Genomic DNA, 20,036 nt, shown 5'->3' with positions numbered 1-20,036 from the left:
CAACCCGTAAACAGTTAACAGCGTAATCAAATCCCAGCCTATACAAATCTCATAACGCTGCTGCTACTCCATAATCAGAAAAGGGATGCGGTGCCGCCCAGCTCGAGATGAAACGAGATGCCAGGCCGCGCACGTCGCCGCCGCCTGAGGCACTGACCACGTTGCTCTAACCTCTTCGAGTCACCTCCGCCGCCGTCCGCAGTGGCCGGTGACGCGGCCGCGAGGACACCGGCCGCTGCCTCCTCCACCTCATCCTTCTCTGCTTTCTTCTCGACGCGTCACCACCAATGGCCATGCTGCTCTGGCTCAGCGACCTCTTCATGTCGTATCGACGACGACGTCGGCCACTACTTCCTCCGCCTCATTCCCATCTGCTTTCTTTTCGATGCACCACTGCTGATGACGCCAGCTGCTCCAGCTTCTGCTCGAGGTTGACCTCCTCCTCAAAGCTCCATTTTCTCATGGCTGCAGCATCCTGGAAGGCTAGGCTATTGGTCTGTGAGCATCCTGGAACCTCCGTTTCCTTAGTGAGCAACGAGCGCACGGCAGAGATAGAGAACAGTAGGCCTGACCAGCAAGATGCAAGGAGAGAAACGGGGAAATGAGATGACGATGGCAGGTGGGTGGTTAGAGATTCAGGTTTACATTCCTGTTACAGCGTGCGAACCAAACAAAGCGAGCCATCTGTTTCATTGTTAACGTTACCTCTGGCTTACATTTTTTGAAACAAACAGCACCTGATCTTGTATGGCTGCATTGCTGCCAATAAATCTGAACTCAATTTTTGTTGTTCTTGTCTAACTAGCAGTTCGTGTCGGCCTCTCTTGAACTTCAAACTTTGTAGTCCAAAATATGTCCTCAATTAGTCAACTTTCGTATTTAGCTCCAGCCCTGTAGTCTTTGTTTCAGCCTATTCTCTCAAATCTGATCATAAGGGAATCTAAACCTTTTGCAACGGTAAAAAGGAAGAAAGGTGTTTTCAGTAAACAAAGATTTGTGGTTTCTCCGAAGAGGGGTGCTTTTCATTCCAAATTGTGACTCTTCCAAGTTCCTTGAGTCAGTTCAACACGTGTACTTTGTATATCTAGCACTTTCTGTTCAGCAGCTAAGTGCACTGCTCGTTGTAAACACCAAAAGGGCTACACGTCTTAAGTTTCGGCAGATCAACAACTTGAAACCGAGGGCAGCAAATTGCAAGAGCTGAAAGAGCATTAACCCTTACCAATTGGGCCCATGAAAAGCAGAAGTCACATCGTTGAGAAAAGTTCTACTTTTCATGAAAGAAAGCAAAATTTTCTTCACCTATGGGTAGCTGCCCATAGTTTCACATATGATTGTACACCAGCTATCGACGAAAAAAGGAAATGCTTCAATGAGTTGTGAGAAAATTTATGCAAGAGAAGGCCATTTGCGTCAAAGAATATTTGTTATGTGAAATATATTACATCTAGTTCCATGTGACATATGGGCCACAAAATGTACCAAGTTTCTTTTCTTCTACTCTTGAGAAAAAAATATTGGGCTAAAGCTTCCACTATCAAGTAAGAAACTGCTACATTATATTTGGCATAGGAAATGGCTGAAAGCTCTGGCAAAGCTAAATGTTGAGGGCGTCTCCAGCAGTATAAGCTAGCACTAGCTCTAAGAACTTTAATATGAAGGAGAGAAGGTAGCATTAAGTATTGTGCAGTGAGAGAGAAGTTTATCAGAAAGTGTTTGAGACTATCTCTTACCTCCCTCCCTGCTAGTCTCTTCTTTTTTCACTATTCACAAATAAACTATTGATTCAGCTTGCTGTAAGGTAGACCGACACTCTTAGGGCAACAGATAAAGCAGAGTACATTCTTGACAGGGAGCCAATCAAAACTCAAAAGGTGTCACCGTCTTTTCACCCAAACCCCGAAATCATCTGACTTTGCAGAACAACATTTCTGCATCCATACAGTCCTCACACTACATGTCTACAGCACACCCCATCTAACCCTGCTGGGCCCTGACCAATCATTACAGCACTAGCCCCAGTTCAGAACTTCAAGGTTCGTTCAAATCACACACACAACATTTCTGATACGCAACAAACACAATTAGCACTCTTAATCTGAAGAATTTCCCACCATTTCTTACAGGATTTAACAGTCCCTAAATCACCAGAAGTTAAATAAAAATCTTCTATATGGACATAATCGAGTAATGTGACTCCAGAATCCTCTGCCTCTTGCTCTGAAAGGGACTACTCCCATATGCCATTTCAGGAGAAGCAACCTTGGCTAACGCTTGCCTGAGAGCCTCCTTCAGAGACCTCAGGCTTGCACCTTCACTGCCCCAGCCCTCCTCCCTGCACAGCACGAACACATGCTGCACCCTTCCTCCTAACGAGGTCAAGTCCGCCCTCACCGTCCTCAGCCTCAGGCCATGGAACGCCTGGATGAGCCCGGCGATGAGGTCCGGCCGGTCGTCGCAGCTGATGGAAGCCTTCATGTAGATCATCTTGTCGGTGCCGGCGACGACGACGCCGCTGTCGCCGGCGTGGAGCTCGATGGAGACTTCGTTGGTCTCCGGTGGGAGGGCCATGCTTTGGGTGGCCTCACTCGCTTCCCTCTTCAGCAGCTTCACTTGGTCTACCACTCTCGCAAGCAAGGTGGCCTTGTCCATCTGCAGTGCAGGGAAAATGAAAAGGCATTTGCTTAGAAGCCATAGCATTGTACTTTGTCTTATTAGATAATTCCAAAGTGGAAGCATGATGAAATGTGAACAAATGCGAGCGCAAAGGTTCCGTTCATATGGCTTTCTTGCAAACCTCAAACTTCTCCATAAAATATGCCCGAGGAGAGAGAATTGATTAGTAAGCAATAACTTATTGATATCTGGCACTGGGCAGTGATGGAGATTAACTTATTTCCAATTTTAATTTGTAATTTCCCTGCTTTTAGCTATAAATACTAATGTAAATCAGCCGAATCTGGACTGCAAAAATGTGAAAAATCAACTCTGATGAAATATGAACAATCTCTGAAATGGCTCAGAAATCTTGCCAAATGCTTTCACAAGTGAACCACTCAGGTGGTAGGATCGCACGAACCTGCCTAGTATCAGGGACCATCCTCCTAAGCGTAGTCAGATGAGCATTGATCCTCTCCCGGCGGCGCCGCTCAGCCTCACTGTGGATCTTCAGAGCCCTCGCCTCCGTCGCGCTCCTACCAGACCCCGACGAAGACGACAACGCCGGCGGCGCCGGAGGGGCCGAGCTGGCCTGCCGGGGCAGCAGAAGTGGCCCTACGAACACTGAAGGATCGCAGCCATCGTACGGCTGCAGCCCCTGCAGTTCCTTTCCTTCTTGCATAGGTTGGCATGCAGCCATTCAGCCAAGCATCACCTCACCTAGAGGCTTCTTGTCATTGCAACAAGAAAGGCGAATGTTCTGAAGGAATCAAACAAAAAGGCAGCTACACAAACTTGAACAGCATCGACACTTCAGTGACTGAAAATTGCTACAGATGACGCAGCCAGCGACAAGGATCAGAGTAAGAGGAGGTGAGAGACGAAGCAAGCAGAGAGAAAGCTTCTCATGCTGTTGAGTGGGTGATGATGCTTACAATAAGTGGTGCAACGTCGTCTTGTCATCCCATCTGTATTCTCTAGGATGGGTCATAGGTGATATGCTTGTGTGTGAGATGTGATCATCTTATAATACGTATGACGGTAGGCGTGCTGCAGTGTCCTCTCCTTTTTACTGGCCAACCACTCTATATATATCTCATGTTTCCCTCTCCAGATGTGTTCCCACTAGCAGAATGGATGAGGTGGCTTGCATGAGTGTGGCATGAGTAGGATATGAAGAAAAAGCCTGCCAAATGGAGAAATTTCAAGAGCTGCCTAACAGGTTTCTGTTCTGATGACAAGGATTCAGATGACTTCAGACTGTAATCGTGAGACTCGTAACTCAAGTAAAGATTCTTTTTACTGCTGTTAGGTGAAATGAAATGTGCTTGTGTGCTTGGAGAAAGCAGATGATAAGTTCACATGTAGTAATTTATTAGATGGTTCTAGGGCCGTTCCTCATGTAAATTTTATGAACAAGCCATGGACGCCGAACCTAACCAGGCAAGAATTTCTGAAAGTATAGAGGACAGACCACAAGATTCCTCTTCTGGAATTGGATGCCCATGAAAGAAAGTCTTCGCAATTCATTGACTAATGCTCCATGCGTTGTCCCATGAGTGAGAGAGATGGACAGGGACACGATTAAATGAATCCCCATGAACTGTAAGCTCCAACAGTTCCAGTCTCGGCATTTAGCTGCAGGCACACACTCCATAACAAGCAACGTCCCAGGAGAGGCCTTTGAATCCTTTCAGACTGAATAACAGGTCTAGCTTGTTTTCTGCATATGATTCAGTTTCAAGTTTCAGAACTCAACGCTCTCACCAAAATGCATCAATTTTGCTATCTCAATCAGACAGTAAGATCACTGTTTGCTCGAGCTTATCCCCTGATAGATAAACACTAATCTTTGTCGTCTTGCACTGCCTAATCTTCCCCCCTAAGAACATGTGGCACTAGAAAATTCAGAACAAGTACAGCTTTGTGGATGCTTTAAGAGCATTTTTATTCAGACTGTTTCGAGATCCGACACAGAACAATTGATGTGGTTTACCCCTTTGACCAGTGAACAAGGATAGGGACGATACCAAAACTATGCAGGATTAAATAGGGAGAAGAGACGGTTCTCTCGGGCTCCTTCCTTCCCTCGGTACGTCAGGGCCCTGCATGTGAACCTGCGAGCGCAGCAGGTCGACAAGCGGCCGAAGAAACCGCGGAGTCCAGAGCCAGAGAAATGACAAATGGCTTGCATGATTTGTTTGTCCTTGTGTCTCAGCCTACGTTTTGGCATCTGAAATTCATGTGTGCATGTGCATTGAGTGACTTGTGAAGAAATGTGATTACTAGTACCACCGCGGTGACAAATACTTTACTGTTTCTTCTTTATCAAGTCATTTTCGGGACTTCAACTGCCCTGACTTTTAAAATCTCTGGTACGCAAATAAAAGTCATATGTATGAATTTATCTAGAAAAGTCATCTGTATGAATTTATCTAGAAAAGTACTTTTGTTGTCTCATAACTTAATAATATATCTTAAATATATTCTAACAGAAAATCACGGCCACAGTCATAAATCCAAAACCGTGTTACGAAATATCACCCGAATATAACAAGGAAAAAGTTCAAATTACTCCCTTGAAGTGAAAGTTCAGATAACCTCTAAATTATATTTTGATTCAATTTACCTCTAAACTATGCTATTTGGTTCATCTTGATTCCTGAGTATTCCCGGGAATACCCAACGTTGGAGAAAAAAACTGACTATATAAGTATGTATACCTAATTTTACTCGTAGGTCGTAGCTGGTCCAGTTATTTCGTTTTATGGTCAGTCTATCGAGCCCACAAAGCTGATGCAAAACACGCACGTTACGCCTACGTTGGTCGATGCCTACCACGCGTCCACGCTTGGCTGATCTCGACTGCAAGTCGATCCCCAGTCCCGTTGCACGCTCTGTCTAGCCATCTTCGTGTTCTCTCCTCCCTTCGGACCCTCAGTTTTTATCCCAACCCCTGAATCCTCAAGGTGGTATGGCTTCAGTGAGCAGGCAAGACTTGTGAGCCGGCGCAAGCACGCCCGATGCAAAGCTCAAAGCTGGAGCCCAGAGAGGAGCTCACATGAGAGAGCAAGCTCCAAGCATGCTCCTAGCACGGTAGCACCGTAGGAGGAGGCAGGAGCGACCAGCGAGCAGGAATCCGGAAGTGTGTTGACCGTTGAGCAATTTGCACACCTCATGTTGCGCAAAATTTCAATTCTAGTTCTTTGAACAACCCATGCTGTTATTTAGCAAAATACGTACGTATGTGTTCAATTTTTATATAGATCGTAGAGCTCTAATACATGAAGAAGCGCCACTAGATTAATTCAAAGTATTTGTGAGAGGAGCTGCAATGACACGGAATATAAAATCACCGCACCTTGTTAGCAAGCAATAATTTCTGAGATGGATTAATTAGTTGAAACATCTTAGTTTTAACAATTCGTACTTTAAGTCATAGTACTGTAGACCTTTATGTATTTTTGATTGTTGAACGAATAATTTTCTCTTGGGAATACCCAACTCTCAAATCCTGGCTCCGCCACTGAACTTACCTCATAATGCAATTGTCTTTTTTTTTCTCCGTATACAAGTTGAATTTTAATTTAAAACTTTGCAGGTGGTAGTTGACATCATAATCTACATTAAAAATATATTTTATAAATTTTTCATCATTATTTTTTATATAGTTTTGTATCTCAAGGATAAATTTATTATTAAATAGCCAACCTATCAGAATAATAATAAAAAAATTATAATATATTTTTCTAACATGTCTTTTGATGCCTGATACCATCTTGCAAAATTTGAACTTAAGATTCCACACAAACAAATAAAGATAAATTGTATTGAGGGGAAAATTGAATCAAATGGCATAGTTTAGAACTTTATGGGGTTCCTGACTTTAGTTATACTTTAAGAGAGTGATTTGGACTTTTTCCATATATAAAACAACATATTCGGACCGCCCAATTATTTTCAGTTGGACGGTCAAATTTGTATGTTATGCCACTTTGGTTCTATTTTGTTAGATGTGTTTGGAGTGGAAGGGGTTCTTTCTTCTACATTTGATATTATTATAGACTTCAGAAAGAAGATCTGAAGCGCAAGAGTTCATCAGAAGTTCAAACACCTGCTTTCAAATGGCCCTAAATATTCACACTTTTTTCAACGATAGTTATTGATTTGAGGCAACATCGTGCCAAACTGAAGCTGACAGAGACATTTATAGGTGATATTAACTCAGGTTTGCATCTAGCCATGCCTGTTTGGCATCTTGTAGCCCCTAGCTTTGTTGCTCAAGTTCAAAGAGCGGGACCATATAATCTCCCATAGTCTCATCCACGATCTTTTTCGGATCCTTTGGATCTTTTGACGTTGTGTGACGAGGAAAACTGCTGCGGCCTTCTGGATGTTCTAGGTAGAGTCACTTTTCTTTTTGACATTCTCGACATGACGCACAACAACACAAAACTTTTTACCATTTTTGTGTGACTGTATATTAGCAATTTCGTAGCGCAATGATTTCGTTGACATGGGTGACCAATAAAGTGGGCCGGCCCATAAAAGGACAGGGCCGTCTGAACAACAACGATGGTTCCAGATTAGCCAGCACATCCCCATCGCTGTAGTCTACGCAGCAGAAGAATAGTACGGGCCCGCATAGGGCTCCACGTGGCGTAGGAAAGAGGGGAGCCCGCTGGGAGCTGACGGGTGCCCTCCACGTCAGACGCATGCATGCATGCATGCATGCGCTTTGACACCCATTTACCGCGACACGCAGGCATCTACGTGCTCTCCGCCCGGTAAATCCTTATCCACCCTGAACACGCGTCCGGCAGCCGGCGGCGGGCATGTCCGCCACGCTAACCCTCTCCCGCGGTAAAGATCGAGCTGTGTATAAGTAGAGGTGCCGAGGCGAATCAGAGTTTCAAGCTCGGGCGTCGACAGTGAGCAGGAGGACAGGGCAGTACACAGCAGCAACCAGCTCGAAGAGTAACAGAGATGGCGTCGCAGCAAGCGGAGAAGGCGGCGGAGCTGCAGGACCCGCGGGTCCGGGCGGAGCTTGACCGGCGCGTCCGCGAGGAGGGCGAGACCGTTATCAAGAGCGGCGGCGGCGGCACCACCCTGGAGGCCCAGGAGCGCCTCGCCGAAGGGCGCAAGAAGGGAGGGCTGAGCCGCACGGCGGAGTCCGGCAACGACCGCGCCGAGAGGGAGGGCGCGGCGGTGCGCGTCGAGCCCGACGAGAAGCAGCTCCAGGAGGCCAAGAAGAGCATCGGCGGCGGCTGAACGCGTCATCAACCGTTTGACAAACCACCGTAGTGTCACTAGCTAGCGTGCGTGTATCGATCGGTATGGACATGTAGTCTTAGTCTAGTTATTAGGTTTGCTATTTGGTTGCCATGCGTATGTGCATATGTTAGGAATGGTCGAAGGCTACAAAATTTTGGTCCCTGCATTGAGGCCATCGCCCTTGTACACAAGCTAAGCTTGGATGAAGCTACCATATCCCCTCTGGCTGCAACATTTTGGTGCTGCGCATCTCCTTCAACACATGTGGCTGTAGCTTTGAGCCCAATTATATATAAGAGTTCTCTGTTGATTGTCTGAAACTATTGTTGGTTCTGTCTTTACTCGCATCCTGTATATGTCCGGTTTTTTGGTTCTGTCTTTACTCGCATACTGTATATGTCCGGTTTTGCGGTCCTAAAGAAAAACTCCTGCATGAACACGCTCGCCGAGGCCAGAAATGCACGTCTCTACTAGCACCCCTTGTTCTTCGTAGAACGTACGACTCTGGCAGAGGTTTTGGCAGAGGTCTTCGTAGAAGCAATTTCTTCTCCTTAACCCCGGCGGCGTGGAGTATGCCACAACACTTCCATGATTCCATCGAGAACATGGTTGCTCATCCATTTGTTGCACTTGATCAAAGGATGGTTACTGCCAACAATGGAGGTAATTTTCGTCTGACTATACAGCAACAGGCAGCCGACAATCAACTTGGTGCTCTTCGATGAGAAGAGGCTCGCCGTCAGGCTCAAGCTGATGACATCGCACAATATTATTTCACATCAATATACCATGAGGAGCGAACGAAACAACGGGGGTTAGTTTGCTTTTCCCATGAGGAAGGAGTACTGCAGTTTGTAACTGAAATCACAAAGGGAACCCACTTGGGTGCTTCTTGCTTCCTGAGATGTGAGAAGTCAATACATCTGGCCATTGGTAACTCTGGAGCCAGGGAAAACTGAACTGAAATGCAATGTAATTGAAGCTAGGAGGAGAAGGATACAATTAATCCATGTCCAGATGGATCTCAATGCTCCACGCCTCCACTCAGCTAGAGTGAAGCGGGCGGGGACAGAAGGATGACGAGCGAGATGTTCTTTGGGCTCTCCAGTGGCCTCTCTCTCGCGACGCTCGGAAAGGTAGCACCCGCTGAGAGCACCAGCGCATGGTAGGAGAGGAGTGCGTCGCCGTGCACCGGACAGGTTGAGGAGCTCGAGGTGGCGGTGCTCAAGACGAGGAGATTGGGGAGGAGGGTTCCGGAGGAGGGCGGCTATGGTCTCCAGGCGGCGCGCGGGAGGCAGGGATAGGGCAGCGCGCCAGTGGCGAGAGGCACGGACGGCGGCGGTGGAGGCCAGGGAAGAGCACGGACGGCGGCGGTGGAGGCCAGGGAAGAGCACGGACGAAGGTGCTAAACCAGGGGTAAAAAAGAGATGCCTCTGCTGCATACTACCGGCGACATATATTTTGGTTTTGGTAGAGGTTTTGTACTGAATTGACTGGATTGAATTGAAAAAACCTAGATCCAATATATTGAAATCAGGTGTTGTTGGTTGAAATACGAGTCTCATGTCAAACCCGTCTTGTCGAGCAGCCTCACAGAATTGTCTATCATTGGTGAAAGATGTGGCTTTGCATTATCTTGCTGTATGTAAATGGGCTTGCCGGCATCTTCGTGCGGCCAGTTCTCTCGAATAGCTGGCAAAACCTTTTCAAGCATGAACTGTCGAATAGTGTCCTTTTTTATTGAGTTGATTGGTTTCATTTCTATTGTCCCAGCGGGTCGGTTAACACTTGATCTTTTGGCAGGCTCGTATGTGGAAAGCAACCGATTTTTTCCATCAAAGGTGCAATTCCCATTACAGTCAAATCTCGGGCGGGCAAGAACGGTCAAAATCTGAATCTTTGGAATGTAGTTCTTGTTCTTGCACGTTGTTGTGGGTTGTTCTTCACCTGGAACTATATAATATCGCAATGCCTTCCTTGTGATGTAAAACCATTTCTCATCAATAAAGACAATCAAACAACCCTTTGAACACAGGATCGTTGGGTACACTCGGGTCAAGCATGATAAGCACCACTTTAGACGATCCTTATTGTTGTTGTCTGTCAAGTATGGCTTTATCGTGTTTGAGACACGCTTTATCACACCTTCATTTTTCATTCTTTGAACCTTGGCTTTACTGACACCCAAGTGTTTAGCAACATCATCTATTGTTGTACGGCTTGACAACAGAATATCTCCAAGCTTTGAAACATCCACCAGTTTCTTCTTACGGCCACATCTGTTTTTTCGAGTGCTAACATCAACTCCAAGACCTTGGTCTAGACAGCCTTTGCCTTTTTTTTCCAAATACGTTGCACTGTTCGAATAGGTACTGAGAATTGTACTGATACTTCTTTTGTCTCACTTCCCTTCAGATTTCCACTTCTGGCCCTTCCTAACAAAGCTTCAAATATAGCTCTCCGTTTCTCATTAGGCACTAGTAAATTCTTGCGAGCATTCCCCTCACCAAGTGGATCATCCCCAGTACCATCCTCTTGACCAACTGGATCATCCCCACCACCATTCTCTTGACCAAGTGTATCGTCACAAGTACCATTCGCTTGACCAACTGGATCATCCCCATTCTCTTGACCAATTGAATCATCTCTGTAGTCTTCCGGTGCGAAGTTTAAATCAATTTCATTCGTCACTCTTTGGCCTTGGTCAAGTGGAGTATGAAATATAGCAGATGGTGATGTCTCCTGCCTCACTGAAGGGGACCTGAAACATGCTCTTGGTGACAACATCGTTCTGCTCGATGGAAAGGGTGGCATGATCGCACAAGGGGATTTCCTTTTTTTGCTCCTCTGTCCTCCTTGAATATTCAGCGCACCTTCTTGGACAACCCTGCATGAGTGTCAATTAAATTGTGAGATGAAAATGTATTGTGAAAAGTTTACAGTGATTGGCACAATGCAATTTAACAAACTGTTCATTTGCAGTTCATTTGAAACACATGAACTCAACAGAAATCTAAAATACAGTCCATTATTTGTGAGCATAAAAGTTTACTCCCCTGCCCACTACAGAAGAAAGGCTCCAACAGCTCATAGTGCATACTCTGAATTAAAACAGCAAGTTCAGAGAGTGCAGATAAGATGCAAGTTCATATCCATGATCAATACACACGTAGCAAGTTCAGAGAGTATCTAGGAATAGCTTCTTGGTTCAGTAAAACAAGATTTAGGTTTCATATGCCAGGTGATTTAGGAACTAAATTGTATACTAATCAGTCATCACCTAGCCGCCTACTACCAAATCAGAAGGATACACGAACAAGACCCATCACTAGAGCTGCTTTGAAAGGATTGGTGAAACACCACTTCCACACACCAAATCATAGCAGTAGATCATCATCTCCATCCACACCCTCTCCGTATTGTCGTCATCACGATACGGCCGGAAGATACAGCTCACAAGAACACTACCTCGTGTACAATCGGAGACATACAAGTGCTCAAGAATTCACGGATCACAATCGTACCTCGGAATGGCGAACACGAACCCTGGCGCCGATACCTGCACCATCTTGGCGATGTTGATGCCCGCGACGACGATGCGGCGCTGGTCCGTGCGGCCGAGGCGGAGAGACGCGCAAGGCGGTACTCGACGGCTAGAGCACAACGCTCGCCGCCAGGGCGTGGGATCGGCAGGGTGGGAGCGTCGATGGGGTCGGGGTGTGGCATCTGGATGCTGAGCCATGGTGCCGTTGGCTGTGGGATGAGATCGCCGGCGGCGAGGGACTCGGAGGGGGCATCGGAAGGAGCGGCGGTGGGGCAGGGATTAGATGGGGCAGCCGCGGGGAAGAGCTCGAAAGGGGTGGCGGCAATGGCTTCAGGGACGGCGAATCCGCCTGGCAAATTGCACGGAGGCGCATTGCTCCCGCCGCCGCAAGGAGTGCGATGCGTGGCCAGGAGAGATGGACGATTGGACAAAGGGCAAAAAGGTATTTGCACTGTTTCCTTAATTTTTCAAGGATGTGTCTCCTGGTCAGTCGATTGATTTTTTTCCCCGTCAGTTATGCCGTTAGATTACGATCAAACGCCTCCCCTGTCATTCATTCTCATCCTTACCTTTTTCTTCGAACGCCACCACCTTCCGGTCCACGTCCCATGCCCACCCGGCACCAGCTCAACCTGTCGGGGCGGCGCCCCCCTCCAATCCCTTCCTGATCAATCCTCGCCTTTCACCGGTGCCCCCATCTTCTTCAACTCTGGCGCGACCATCTTCTTCTCTTCTTCAACTCTGGCACCTGATGCCCCCGCAGCCACCACGTCCCGTTCGGCTCCGGCGGCGCTGTCGCCTACACCGCTGCCCTCTGCCATGGCCCAACGCTAATCCGTCTCGTCGGACGCCCTCGTCGCCTCCACCGCCCATCGGGGGTACCCCGCCACCCAGCTCTGGTGGCGCCCTCACCGCCTCCGCTTCATTGCCGTTTCTCCCGCCTCCACCGCCGGCCGGCGAACTGCCCCGAAGCTCTCTCTACATATGGGTACTAAGGTAACCTCAAAACCCTAACCTCAAATTCTTATACCTATTCAATTTCTAGTGTAATTTTGGGTGACTGATGGATAAGTAAGATTTCAATCACGTGAGGAGGAGTAAATCTCTTTTTTTCAAAGCTGTCGGAAACGTATTTTGACATGGAGGGAAAATTTGGCAACAAAACTAATAACGCAAGTCTTAAACACGCAGTCTGTTTCGTCAAGGAATCATTGTAGGCACCGCGTGTATATACAGATCACATCCACTTAATACTCCACATCAGAGATTCAAGAGGTACAGTACATATGCGCAGTGCAGTGCAACACAATGTACAAAATCAAGACGCAAGTCCGCATCCGCCCGGATGGATGGACGGCAAAATGCCACGGTGAAGCACGCGACGATGGCAGAGAGAATCGCCAGCGGATCGGACTCGCCCGTCTCGATCGATCTCGACCGCTCAGCCGCGGCACCTCTCGATGGCGCTACAGCCGCGGGTGTAACGGTTGGCCACGGCCCCCGGGCGGGTGGCGTCGGGGGTGCCGGCGTTCTTCTCGCAGTTGCCGAGCACCTTGCAGCTGATCATCTTGCTCGGGTACGTGATCCACTCCGCGGCCTCGGCTTCCTGGGGCCCCGCCAACAGCAGCAGGCACAGCGTTACCGCCACCACGGCTAGCCTCGCCGTCGAGTTCACCTTCTCCATACTGATGAGCTCTCGTCTTACAACGGAGAAGATGTATGGAGAGGTGTTCTTTTATTGCTTGCTTCTCTTTTTTTTTTTCTTAATATAAGGCGACTCTTTGTTGAGGTAGGAGAGACCAAGATTTTGTAGGGGCAGGCTGCCTAAAATGTTTGTGGACGAGAGCGGAATTAGGGTCTGAGAAACGCCTAGGCTTCTATTTTTGAAGGAGTTTTACTCGTTTGGAATGGACAGGCTCGTGGTCCAATTCTGAGTTTAGGTTTTCCTTCAATGAGCTAGAGAGAGTAAATACTTAATTATAGGTGCACAGCTAATATAATGTACTTAGAATCTGAATTTGGTTTACAGATTACAGTGTTAACAAATTGCAACAAGATCGATGGGCTTAACATAGAGAAATATCCTTTTGTTTAGGTATATTATTAGTTCAGCTTATGATATTTGTTGTAATTTCGTAAAAGCAAAAGGAGAAGAGGATTGCTAAAATAGACCCGAGCGTTCCCCAGCCTCCTCACACTCGATTTTTTGCTCTTCCTCCCTCTCACCGATCAAGGCAGTGCTGCTTCTTCTCTGTCTTGGACGTGCTGCTTCTTCTCTGTCTTGGACGTGGTCTTCGACGAAGTTAGTGTTCAGGATTTGAGTTTGGGGGTCTGGGCTCCGGCGAGCTCTTCATTGCCTGGTTTAGAGGGGGGACCCGGCAGACCAGCTTGGCGGTGGTGGCGAGCGTGGGGGCGGTGAGGCCAGTGGCGATGGCTCCGCTGGCTCGGGCGATGGACAAGGCCGGTTGGGCTAGGTGGGGGGGGGGTGACGACAGTTGTGGCAGAGGTGGCGCAAGGCGGGAGCAAGAGGGGCGGGGAGGTGGCTGCTGCGGGCAGGCTAGGGCGCCGCGCCAGCACTAGCAGGTCGTCCAGGCGGCGGCGAGGCAGCGAGCTCAGAAAAAAAGGAGAGACGCATCAGGAGGAAGAACGAAGGTCAAAGACGACATCCTAGATGTTCGATCTGTATCATGTGGCTATGAAATTCGGGTGTCAGGGGATCGAGAAATGCTCGAGTGCCCCATAGACAGCCCTAAGGAGAAAGGAGGAAGTAGGCTTGCCATACCGTAAACCTATGCAAAATAGGGCCGGCCTGGTTGGCCCGAAGCTCATAAGAGGATTGGTGTGGCAGAACCATCCGATTTAAACTGGCTTAAGTGCGCCTAATCGCTATCAGAACAATAATTATTCAAAACGCACTTAAAACAGTTTAAGTCCGGGAGTCCGTCGAGTGTCCCTAGGACGTCTCGAATCATCCATGATTTGAATCTTAGCCATACATCAGGATCGCTTCCATGAAGGAAAAAAGTATCAACAAATATTATATTTTTACATAAATAATGAAGGTACGAATTGTTACGAACCATAGATTGAAACAACTTAGAGTGCAAGTTAAACCATTCTAGGAGTTTCAAATTTAAAGGAAGTAAAGTAATTAAATAATTATGTTCAATACTAGGGTATTATGAGACCCGTAAAATACTCTAGTCCTTCGGGCCTTCCTCTTCAGTAGACCCCTGCTGCAAGTCTGTAAACAACAACAAGGGATCCCCTGAGCACGAAGGTACTCAGCAAGACTGACCAGTCTAACCAGTATAAATAGATTGAAAAATAACATTTCAAGGAATATGGTAGCTTTTAGTGTATTGGCTAACTCAACATTTTTGCGGAAAAAACTTACTAATTGTGAAACCTTAGTTTTATCATTTTAATCATGATTAGTTCTTACCTAACCAGCCTATGTGAAATAAAATATTTTATTCAATCAAGTGGAACTACACATCATACAACAATATTAATTTAAGGAAAATATTATATTAAACTTCTTTACTCTACGATGCTTAAGTGATGATCAAGTGCGTTCATAACTGAGAATTGCGGCGATCCGGACCGATTTACATCCTGTAGGAGATACCTAATCACCAGCCATGCACACTGATCGGGTTGCACATAACAACCTTTCAATTAGCCATACCCAAAAATCGAAAATATAATTACCCGAACCCAAGGACGCACCCCCACATGGGACCCTCCGTCTAGTCAAATCTCCATGTGAGTTTCAGGCTACGCCCCTGCCTTTCTCCAACACACCAAGCACAGGTAAAAACATTTCCAATTAGAGAGCCAACTAACCTACTAGGTTTGCTGGTTCCCAATGGCAGTAAGCAACAAGGTAATATCACTTGATCAAAAGTTAAGGCAACGAACGAGCCTTAAACAGATTAATCTTAGTGGACAGAATTACCATCTCTAGCTTATATCCACATCTTCAAAATTCAAAGCCATTTCCTTGATCAAGATGTATGGCAATATTAACCTTAAGTGGTTGAGCAACAAAGTTACTCAAAGGTGAATCTAAGCATTACTAAGCATAGGATGGTTATCAATTATTTGAACAGGTGGCAAAGATGTCCTACCAATAAGGTTGGATTATGCATAAGAGTAAGGTTTCAATCAACTCCTAGACTTAATGCATAAATAAGAAAATAACCAATAATTTGGACACATGAATAGTAATTTCCTTGGTTCACAAAAAAGTTAGTTCCTTCGGGAGATCCTTCAACACAAGGAACAACCTCAATAACCTCCTCAAATTCCTGAGGTTCTTCCTAGAATTCCAAGAAATCCACTTCAGGAGTTTCAGGTTCTACGATATCATGCATGCCATAGTTAAAATATGCAAAACTTTTTGAAACAATAACTATACAACTTATCTTCAAGATTAAGTTGCAAGCCAACACTAATCTATCCCTAAAAGATTAACTCACAATTTAATTTCTTAACTAACCTAACTTAAGTCTTTTCTTTTATTTAGAAAAGCATTATAAATAATTTCTAATCTTAAAACCTAATTCCTACGGATTAATAACATTTGTGAATAATAAAACATTATTCAAAATTTTATACATTTTATAAAGGTTAAGTATTTATTTACATACCTTAAATAAAGGCACTAAAAAATACCAAATTTTTATTATCTTTTCCTAGGGTTTAAGAAATTTTAATGCATAAAGGAAAATAAAATACACCTAATAAAGTTGGTTTCACTAATTTTGAACATTTCTACAAATTATAATGAATTAAATATGAAAACAAAATTTAAATCTAGTTTCTAAAATTCTAAATCAACATTTCTCCCGAACCCCCCCCCCCGAGAAACCTTTCTCACTCACCCCTGCCCTACCCATTACGCTGACACACGAGCCCAACCCAACACACAGTGTACCCAGCCCAAAACGCGGGTACACCAGCGGGGTAAAGGCGAGAACTCGCCACCGGTGAGGTCTCAAACGATGATGACTACACTGCATTACTCGCCTCGACTACGCGCACCTACCGGGGGTGTTGTTGGGGTGGTGTAACGACCGACCCCTAATCCTTCCCAGTTAGGCTTGATCGCAGCCTTAACCTTAGTCAGCTGTTTTGGCTTGACCGCACCTAAGTGCCCAGTTTTCCGCCGGTCCCGACCCCTGAGATCCGCCCCCTTCCTGCTTCGCCCCTCTCCCGACCCCGGCGAGCTCAGCCCCCCCCCCCCCCCCGACGGATCCTGCTGATCTCCCTCCCCCGTCAGATCTATCCACAGGTGGACCCGCGAGATCTTTTTCAGATCCCCCGCGACAGCCGCACTCGAGTTGCATGGCCGCCCCCAGAGTTTCCTTGCCGCGTGGCTCGTTTCCTCCGACGCCACCGCTCAGTTTTGTCTCAGGCAAGCAGCAGAGTGGGTTCCCGCGCCCCTTTTCCCCAATGGCAGCGGAAGCCCTCTGCACCCCTTTCTGCAGAGCCTCGCCTCCCGCGCTCATCATCACGCTACCAGATCCCGGCCCCGGAGACCGATGTCGCCCGTCTTTTCCGTCCTTTCAGCCACAGTTGCGCCGCCCGGTCGTCGCTACACGACGATTCCTCCACCGCCAACCCCAACCGCGGCCGCGACAGTTCCTTTCCCCGCTCTGTCAGAAGCCGCCCGACAATCTGTTGTTCCGCGCTCTCCCCCGCGCCCGCGTTCGCCTGTCTTCTCACCTGTGCGCCCTCGATTCTAGCGCCGTTTAACCGGTCGCTTCTATCACCTCTTCCGCACGACGACGCCCGCTCTCCGCCAAATCCCAACCACCAGTCTACCCGCCCCTACGCCGCCCTGACGGCAGAACGCAATGATCGCTGGCGTCACCCCCGGAGTTCTGCAGCACCGCCCTGGTTGCTCAATCGCCGCCACGGCAGAGCACTCCATTGCTTCTCCCCGGCCTTCGCGCCGCTCCCTTCTCTCTCCCCGCGCCGTTTCCGTTCCTCTGCCCCAGCAGCTATAAAAGGAATGCCCCCATCGCCGGAGTTCCCTCCGCTCTTGTTGCCTTTAGCTTTATCTAGCTCCCTGCTCAAGCTCCTAGCGCCATCCACCCCGTCTTGGGAAGTTCTTCTCCCATTTCCCTCTCAGTTCCTCCCAGTCACCCAGCGGATTGCTCCCCGTGCTGCGTAAGAGCTCTCTTGTGTTCCGCAAGAAGCAGCGCCGCCGCCGGAGCATTGCCAGCCTTAGCCCCTCCGCCCAAGTCTGCTCCTTCCCGACCCCAAGCTTTCCTTTCAGGAAGAAGGTGAGTTGCCGACCCTAAGTCCGCCTCGCCCGACCCCTCCTATCTACCCGACCCCAGTTCCGTCTCGCCCGACCCTGTTTGTTCTGCCGACCCTTGTCCGCCTCGCCCGAGGGCTTGGCTGTGATCTTTTTCTTCAACTCGAGGGTGTATGTGTAAAACTTGGGAACCCTTCAGCGCTTGCGTCTAAGGACCCCTAGTTTATCACATCCTCTAGTTCAAGGATCAGACCACTAGTTCTTTCCTACCCTTACCTTTTGATCATCATCAGCTCTCGAACTTCTATCACCTCCTGCTCTTTGTCGCAAGTTTCTGGGCTCAGGCGAGCCAGTGTTGCTGTTGAACTAACCGTCTAAGCTAACCCTTGCATTGCATTCGTGTAGAGCTGCACCTCGCCGACGGTTTCTACGAGCTTCACCCGGCGCCCGAAGAAGAAGCTGTAGCCGAGCTCCTGCCCTTCGAAGCCGAAGTCGCCCCCGAAGCCGAGCAGTTCCCGTCCTCCTTGCTTGAAGGCAAGCCCCGGTTGCATGAAAGTCCTATGTGTTTTACCAGACTTGCGCATGCCTTCTATAACATGCTTGTGCATTTACGTATAGGAGTTGTTTGAAACCCTAGATGCCTGCCTTAGTTATCCCCATGATCTGAACACTAGCTGTTGGACCGAGTAGCTGCATTGCTTAACTAGGAAAACGGTAAAAGCCGAGTGATTTCCTGTCACTCGCGAGTATAGGAGTTGCATGTTTACTCTCCTGTTATAACTATAAGGATGATGGACGGGGCAGGGTTTTGGTAACTCTTTGGTGGACGGATGGTCGCCCCGTCTGTCTATGAAATCTTGCTAAGGCCCGACAGCGGTGGTGTTCGTGATCAAGTGTTTGAAAGTACTAGCCTCATACTTAGTATGGGATGAGGAAGCCTAGTACCGGATTGAACCTAGACGTGAGCGGTCGCCCCATTGTTCTTGGAACGGAGTTTCCCCTGCTGGTTGTCGCACGTGGTGCAATGTGTGGTCACAGGACGGCAGAGGCCGAGTCTGTGGAACCTTGCACCAAAGGAAATGGGCCCGACACGGGTTAGGGGATTGATGGGGAAGGCCGACACATGAAGCGACCTCCGGGTGCGCGGATGTCGTGAGGCTAGGTTCACCATGCATGGTTAAAGAACTCGAATCGATTCGTCTGCCTCTCACAGTTTGAGATTGCTTGATCGCTATGTCACCCTGAGTAATTGAGGAATCTGATGATGGCAATGTTGTTTGTTATATCTACACATCTTGGTTGGCTCTATGACTGCTTAGAATAGGTTGCACAACCTAGAATGGTAAGTGAACCTAGAATCGGAGCTAAAACTTGAATTAGGATTACCTAGTGCTTTTGGCAAACAAACCCCTCAGCCAAACAGCTTGCATGTCTAGTAGGAGGAGTAGTCCTTACTCCTATCGGTTAAGTCTTGTTGAGCTTAGTAGCTCAGCCTTGTTGTGGCTTCTGTTTTCAGGTGAAGTTGCCGCGTCCGACCCCTCTCTGGTTGGTGCTTGGCCGCCCCAGCTCCCGCCAGGCTGGACAGTCGAGTGGGACCCCTCCTCGGACGGTGAGGAGAGGACTCAGTGATGTTCTGGCTGGCCTCGCCCAGGATATCCGACCCCGACGAAGTCTTCCGCTAGTGTTTTCTCTGTTGTTCCTTGTTTTGTAAACTCTAATGTTGGACTTTATGGTTGAACTAAAATGAGTAAAACTCGTTTAAACTCGGTGGACTGGTTGTATTCTCTGTAACTGCTCACCTTGTGTGGGTTTGCTGAACTCGATCCTGTTTAAGTGGTTAAATCGGATGAAATCCGACGGCGCTTCGTGTTAGCTCGAGTTAGGCAGGAGTGTCGCATGTTAGGCGGCTAAACTCTGCTTAATCAAGCTAATCCGAGGTGGTTCCGCCACAGGTGGGTTGGCTAGCATTGGTGGTGAACAGCGGAGCGGGCGGTGCTAGGGTTCCCAACGGTGAACGGCTCAACGCGGCGACTGTCTGCCCACAAGCTAGCTCCAGAGCTTCGCCTCGACCTAAAACACCTAGCGCTCTCCCAAACTAGAGCTCCCCGCAGCCAGAGCAAAGAGCTTGACTGCGGCGGCCATGGCGGAGGCGCGCGCACAGTGGCGCAAGAGCTCCAGCCAAGCCGGCCGTGCTCCAGGCCAACAAGACGGACCTAAACCATCTACAGCTCACGCGTGACACATCCTAACACTCAGACAGCGACCAAAACCCCGGCAACATAGAGCTCC

At 47.9% G+C, this 20,036-nt stretch overlaps 2 protein-coding genes and 1 non-coding gene across 4 annotated transcripts; 1 reads left to right on the top strand and 2 right to left on the bottom strand.

The window, feature by feature from the left end:
- Positions 1-1,862: 1,862 nt before the first annotated feature.
- LOC117855305 (transcription factor bHLH30) lies at positions 1,863-3,753 on the bottom strand. 2 transcript variants are annotated; one of them, XM_034737616.2, is made up of 3 exons: positions 3,594-3,753; positions 3,080-3,418; positions 1,863-2,652 (listed from the first exon to the last, which is right to left on the bottom strand). In XM_034737616.2, the coding sequence occupies exons 2-3, from the start codon at positions 3,356-3,358 to the stop codon at positions 2,170-2,172; spliced, it is 762 nt and encodes a 253-aa protein (XP_034593507.1). In that variant the 5' UTR covers positions 3,359-3,418; positions 3,594-3,753; the 3' UTR covers positions 1,863-2,169. The 2 variants fall into 2 exon arrangements, with proteins under 2 accessions (XP_034593507.1, XP_034593506.1); XM_034737615.2 differs by having other exon boundaries at positions 3,080-3,488; positions 3,594-3,738.
- A 3,837-nt stretch (positions 3,754-7,590) lies between these two features.
- Positions 7,591-8,252, top strand: LOC117854470 (late embryogenesis abundant protein EMB564). The gene has a single exon (XM_034736670.2). The coding sequence runs from the start codon at positions 7,645-7,647 to the stop codon at positions 7,927-7,929; it is 285 nt and encodes a 94-aa protein (XP_034592561.1). The 5' UTR covers positions 7,591-7,644; the 3' UTR covers positions 7,930-8,252.
- Positions 8,253-8,799: 547 nt separating this feature from the next.
- LOC117854469 (uncharacterized) lies at positions 8,800-11,918 on the bottom strand. Its single transcript, XR_011898360.1, has 2 exons — positions 11,457-11,918; positions 8,800-10,819 (listed from the first exon to the last, which is right to left on the bottom strand). It is a non-coding gene; the product is annotated as an uncharacterized protein (transcript).
- Between the last annotated feature and the right edge of the window lie 8,118 nt (positions 11,919-20,036).

The sequence above is a fragment of the Setaria viridis genome, chromosome 5 (genome assembly GCF_005286985.2).
Source record: "Setaria viridis chromosome 5, Setaria_viridis_v4.0, whole genome shotgun sequence".
Lineage (NCBI taxonomy): Eukaryota > Viridiplantae > Streptophyta > Magnoliopsida > Poales > Poaceae > Setaria > Setaria viridis.
Note: the sequence above shows the minus strand (reverse complement) of the source record. Positions and strands in the feature narration are given on the sequence as shown.

What these genes read in the sequence shown, in the direction of transcription:
- LOC117854470 (XM_034736670.2), top strand. Translation starts at nt 7,645, where the DNA reads ATGGCGTCGCAGCAAGCGGAGAAGGCGGCGGAGCTGCAGGACCCGCGG.
- LOC117855305 (XM_034737616.2), bottom strand. Translation starts at nt 3,358, where the DNA reads ATGGCTGCATGCCAACCTATGCAAGAAGGAAAGGAACTGCAGGGGCTG. An exon ending in TGGTCCCTGATACTAGGCAG is followed by an intron (nt 2,653 to 3,079) that starts GTTCGTGCGATC and finishes CCTGCACTGCAG; the next exon opens with ATGGACAAGGCCACCTTGCT.